The sequence below is a fragment of the Limulus polyphemus genome, unplaced genomic scaffold (genome assembly GCF_000517525.1).
Source record: "Limulus polyphemus unplaced genomic scaffold, Limulus_polyphemus-2.1.2 Scaffold1044, whole genome shotgun sequence".
In the NCBI taxonomy this organism is placed as follows: Eukaryota; Metazoa; Arthropoda; class Merostomata; order Xiphosura; family Limulidae; genus Limulus; species Limulus polyphemus.
In genome coordinates, this window is record NW_013666654.1 from 261,983 (window position 1) to 268,252 (window position 6,270).

Here is a 6,270-nt window from a genome sequence, read left to right on the forward strand (position 1 = left end):
AACTCCCTCCTATTCTCCAAAGTTGTAGAAGATTTTCGAGAGTAAGAATCAACAATATATGTGTGTACTTAAACGCTTAAATTTATATTGTTATGTAAAACTGAAATTTCTAGAACGCCTCCACACGGCTATATATATATAACCAACGCGACGCGCCAAAAAGAGTATCTATTATTAGTTCGCTATAATCAGTGTTCTATAATACTTTGGAAGCTATAACTGTGATTGTTATAACGCTTACCAATCGGAAAACTTCAGATATTTGACCAGGAGCCTTTACAAAGTTCGAACATTACAAATCATTTAACTTCAGTGGATTCTCATCGGACATTATTATTTTTACGAAAACATTACCTAACGTCACCGGTGGAAACATCGGCGTGCGATCAGTGAAGGACAAAGCTAGCTAGCTCCCGTTAAGCGAATCGAACTCGTAATTAACTTGCTCATCGTGAACCCTCGATATCAAGGAAGTTCCAGACTAGAAAGACGACATTATATTGTTTGTAAGTTTGTGAAACTGTTTTTTATAAATCATTGTTTGTAGTAACTATTATTGTAAATTGTATTGTTGTGTGTATATTATATTAAAACATATTTGTGTTAAAAAAAGAAAACTGTGTGTATCAATCTTATTGGCAAATATCATAAACTGACTATATATCGGCTTTTACTTAACTACTTAAGTACAATTTAACTACTAAATAAAAAATATCAGTTAACTCAGTTTCAGGCTATTTGAAATTCTAATACGTAACAACTGTATTAGAAAAATATGAGGAGTCGATCATTTTACATATTATAACAATAAACTCCTATTCAGTTACTATCCGCAGTCTTCTGAAATATAATAATTTTCTGGATGCTAATGTAAACATAACTGAAACACTTTGACTGTACTGAACAAAGTATATAAAGTTTCTTCTTGTAGCATCTAAGCCGTTTAGCTTACTGCGGCTCGTAAAAACTAGCGTCTGATCAGGGACGATGACGTCATAAGAGAAACATCTATTGTGACTGAGACGATATGATATTGGTACAGTCTATGCGCATGTCTGCTTTCCTTGTGATGGAAGATGGAGCTATATGTGTCCTTGAACCACTGAGCCAATGACCGAAAAGAGCTATATATATATATATTTCGATCTGTATATCTGGAGCTTAAAATGAAGTACGATAAGCATGAATGCGTACCCATCTTCTTTCAACAAATTCTTTATTATGTCTTTGTTCCCGAATGAAAACAGATGTGGTCAAGTTGGAGAACTGTATGTATTGATCATTTTTGAAACATTAAACTTTTATCCCATTTTTCGCAACATCCCGGCTCTATTGTTAAGATTCCCATCACACACGAAAGTTTAATAAATGACGGGTTTTTATATCCAAGGGTACTTTGGTAATTACATGTAGAAAATGTATAGTACATAATCTATAAAGCAACTGATTGAACGCTAGTATTATTTACTATTGGTTTGTTTGTTTGTAGTTAAGCACAAAGCTACACAATGGGCTATCTGTGCTCTGCCCACCACGGGTATCGAAACCCGGTTTCTAGCGTTGTAAGTCCGTAGACTGTGCCACTGGGGGTGGGGGGCATTATTTACTGTACCAAAATGATTTTTGATACAGTGTGTTATGTTTACTTAGATGAAAAAATTGAAACATATAACCGTTAAACAGGTGTCCAAAGCAACTTCGATCCTTTCACCAACCTGATTTTCTGTGATCCTTAAAGATAAATAATGTTATTCTACAAACTGGTTTTGCATGTTAAATAAAACGTCTTTTAAACTACAACGATGGGAAAACAGTGGTGAACGTTTATGTTTAATACTTAATATAAATTTAACTAAAGATTACATGTTGAAAGCTACGGTTTAAACGCCGAAACCAATAGGCCCAAAATTTGTGACAAAAATCACGCAAACCTCAGATATCCAATTTCCACATTCCTACTAATTTAATCAGTGACGTATAGGAGATAGGGCGTAGATCTGAAATGCTATATTTATACGTCTCTAGTTTTGAATCCGCAATGAACAAATAAATTAAGAGGAATGTGGAAAATGGGGACATCTGCAGTTTGCATGATTTTTTGTCACCAATTTTGGGTCTATGGGTTTCTAGTACTTTTCAGGCTTTCGGCGTTTAAAGGAAATTTTAAGTATTATGCTACATGTAGCATTTCAGGGAATCTTTTGCCTCTCATCGTCCAGCACGACTGACGAATTCTGGCACTATACAAAAGGCCTCTTGGGCGTGTAGGAGACAGTAGCTAGATCTGAAATGGTTGCATTATTTTGATTGTAACTAAAGCCGTGGTGCAGTATAAACGTAATAACTATTTACATTTATTTAAATAAAACTATTTCAAACTTATTTCTTTCACTTAGATAACCCAAAAGCCCAATTTCCTTTCACAAATTTTGCTACGTATACATAGAAAAGTGTGTATTCATTTGCCATCATTATATAATCCAATGAATTTAAAAGCTACTTTTGACTTAAGTTGGAGGACGATAATCAAGAGAAACGTTTTGAACGGACTTCGTCTATGTGTTTAGAGAATATATATACATATTGATCTACTACTAACTAGAGTTAATCTTCGTCCTCTCTAAGTAGTTGGATTAATAAGTCTGTCAAAATGTTTCACATGAAATACAATTCATCACCCGAATATTCTTCCGGACAATTTACAGGTGTTAATACACATATATTCAGATGCCTTTCTGATATATAGGGCATTCTTCATATTGCATATATTAGTTGTCAATGGTAAACCAAATAGATGACGCATTACGAGTAATTTTCTAAGTCAGTCTTCCACAAGAGATGGTTTCATGTGTCGTTCACTGATCACGTATGACGCATATCTAATCACTGGAGCTAAAATATCAATTTCCTCATAAAGCAAACATTTCCGTGTAAACGTGCCTGTGCAACTTAATCTCTTGTAAATTCACTGCTACTTCTAAAAAAATAAATAAATAATGCAGATGTGCTTCAACATAAAGCACAACTACATCCAAAAACCTGTCTCTACCAATCTGCTCATATTTCGTACACCCCATATCCATGATGTAACTGTAAAGGGCGAAGTACAATAAATTCAAGTCCAAGAAATCAGCTACTCAGCGATTTGGTACGATATGTGATGTACGGTTGTAGTTTACAAAGCATATCAGAAGTCATGTTATAAGTATCAATACTGTATCGTATTAAAGGGATAATTACAATCAGGTCAAAGGTCGAGCACAAACGGGGAAAATGCTTGTATTTACTATGCATGTGATGAAACTTCGCAAATTTTCAGTAATGGTAATTCACGCCACGGTGACAGTGTCATTAATTTAAAGCAGAAGTGACAAAAACTATTAACACATAATGTTCGCTAGTGTTATTAAGTTATTAACATCGCCTTAAGTAATATATATATATATATATATACGAACATAGTAAATAATCTCTTATTACATATACTTACAATAACGCTTCAAGAGGAATTTTTTGAATGTGCCATGATACTTAGGTTTCGAGAAGTCCTTTGGTTTCATGTCTACTTCTTCAAGCTTCTTGCCTGTGTTTCCTCTGGCTGATGTCAAACTTCAGATATAAAGTAACTACGGAATTAAAGAGTTCGCACTTTAAACGATTATTAAGTTGTTATTGTTTCTTTTTATTCGTAGAATCAAACAGGTGACTAACAAAACAAATTTATAATCTGAACTCGGAATTGTAATAACTACAAATATAGTACGGCATTGTACCGGATATATTAAATTAAACAATATATACCGACGTTTCTATAATTATTCGTCCAAAAATTCTTGTGCGTTTTCATAAGCGATAAAACTGTCATATGAATAATCTAACGAAACACACTTTGGCAGTGCTGTTGACTTTCGGAAATGGGAACACGAGTGAAAGTAGTAGCCTGAATACCAGTTGATGAAAAGTAGAATTATCGGGTCAGGAGGCGAGAGGTGAAACCAGTACACATCGCGCAAAGTAAGATTGAAACATCTGACTCAACGCGTTCTCCTACCCTCAACAAACTGATACGTAATGTACGTGTGTGGATTGGATCTCGCTTTCCGTCGGAACGAGAGAGAGCGGCCTCTATTGGTTCATATATGAAACTACTTCCTCTTCCCTGTTCGGAGGCGTATTCTGAGATACAAAACAAGGTTCCTTCTATAGATAACCTGACATCATCGTCTATGATATTCACCCGGATCAAGTGACCTATTTGGGTAATTCAGCACCCTGCCAAAATCAAATGTTTTACATACTAGTTGTGAAATTCAAGCAAGGAAAATAACATCATTGTGATAAGTAATTACTAGTTCGCTATTACTTTATAAAGCAGAGTTAATGCGTTTTTTTTTCTTTTTTAGTCGTCGAATGCCAGAATGTATATGTTCCAAAAATCTGAATTCGTAGTTCAACAATAAAACAAGTTAAGTCAAACGATGGTATATGAAGCGTATAATTTTATGTTTTTTTTTGCACATTTAGATGGAATACATTAGCATTTTAAAAGTTCAATTAAAAGAGGGCATAAACTATGCTCGAGGAAGAATCACACGTTTAGGAGGGTAAATTCCCCTCTATCCCAATCCCTTTTATCAGGAAAAAAGTGTATTGACTAAATCACCCACCTAGTCGTAATGTAGCGCGTATACGAAACCACTTCCTCTTCGAAATATCTATCTATCTACCTCTACCTATAAAAAATTTTTTGTTAAGCAGAACTGAATGATCAGGATGTTGTTTTTCCTTTTTTTATATTACACATACCTAAAATTAAATACAACGAATAAACAAGTATTTTATCAATTGTTTAAAGATATGTTTAACATTTAGAATAATAAAAAAGAAAAGATTATTCTATTTTTAATTATTTGGACATATGTATTTTAAGTAATCGTTATGTCATAAACTGGTTGAGAAAATAGGGAAGAATAAATTATTGGGGAAAAATTGACAATTGGGTTAATGGGTAAAGTACTGTAGTATCGTGATTTTGTCGTATTTGTATGTGTTTTATGATCAAGAGCTAGAAAGTAAATGTTATAATATATTATATATTAAGTATAATACTGTACTTAAATGAAGCCATTAAAATATATAGTAATTATTCGATCGTTCTACCACTGAATGATAACTGTCTTGAACAATTATAATTCTCAACAAAAGTTAAATTAAGTCTTGTAGCAATGAACTGTCACAGTTTCCATGACGGATTTAAAAGTATGTAATCAAATATTTTCAAAGCACATACTTAAGTACTTAAACAGTCTTTTTACAGCTTTTCAAGAAGATGAGAATATATAACAGATACCGCACTAAAGAATTGTTTAACCTTGCTATGTGAACTTCTTGATTCAAAATAAAAGTTGTTTCTCCAATATTTTTTCCACATGAAACAAAAGTTCAATTTATGAATACGTCACTAGTGACTTAAATATTACAAATAAATTTGGGTTTCTCTTCACTTTTTCAGTCGTATGGTGTTAATTAATTCATGTATTTTTCACGTCTGGTCATAGTTAAACACAAGTTATTATTTTGTACGACCTTCATGTACTATTGATGAAGTCAGTATTTATCCTTGAAGTTTGATCAAAGATATGTTACTACCTTTTAGAATATATATTTACATGATTAATTATTTTTATTTGACAGGTAAGTTCATCCCAATTAAAAACAATGTCAATCTCTCTCTCTCCCTCTTGAAGAGAAGGATTTGATGAAGTTTGTTCTTAGGCAGGATTAAGAAAGGATTAGTCTGAGAAGCTTAGTCAAAAAGCATAAATTACTATTTTGTATAAATATTGATCAAGATTTAATTCGGAGCTTTGATCAAATATGAGTTAAATTTTTATTCTCTGTCAAGGTACTATCGATGACTATTTAACTTAAACTTCGGTCAAACACGTACCCAGTAGGTCAGCATTAAGTTTACAGACTTACAGTGCTAAAATCCGGGATTCGACCTAATGGTGTAAAAAGCGCAGATAGCCTACTGTGTAGCTAAAATAAATACAAGTAAACAAATTAATCAGATAGGAGTCATAATTTTGTATTGTTTTTAAAGCAGTATTATTGAATTTAACATTCTACTTACCCTGAAAGACAAAAGCTGGTGATGATGAAGTCATTGCACCCATTTAATGAGACAGAAACTATGTGGAATTAGTGGAAAGAGAATAAAAATGGAAGTGTAACTCTACTCCAGATGTTAAAAACGAAACTAGTTTA

At 33.0% G+C, this 6,270-nt stretch overlaps 1 protein-coding gene across 2 annotated transcripts in view; it reads right to left on the minus strand.

The window, feature by feature from the left end:
* The window catches only part of LOC106461849 (ecdysone-induced protein 74EF-like), a 48,454-nt gene extending 44,416 nt beyond the window's left edge, over positions 1 to 4,038 (minus strand). For both annotated transcript variants that reach the window (XM_013921709.2, XM_022388925.1), the window contains exon 1: positions 3,491 to 4,038. In XM_013921709.2, the coding sequence (XP_013777163.1) occupies positions 3,491 to 3,560 (70 nt within the window). In that variant the 5' untranslated portion in view covers positions 3,561 to 4,038. The remainder of the gene's footprint in view (positions 1 to 3,490) is intronic.
* Between the last annotated feature and the right edge of the window lie 2,232 nt (positions 4,039 to 6,270).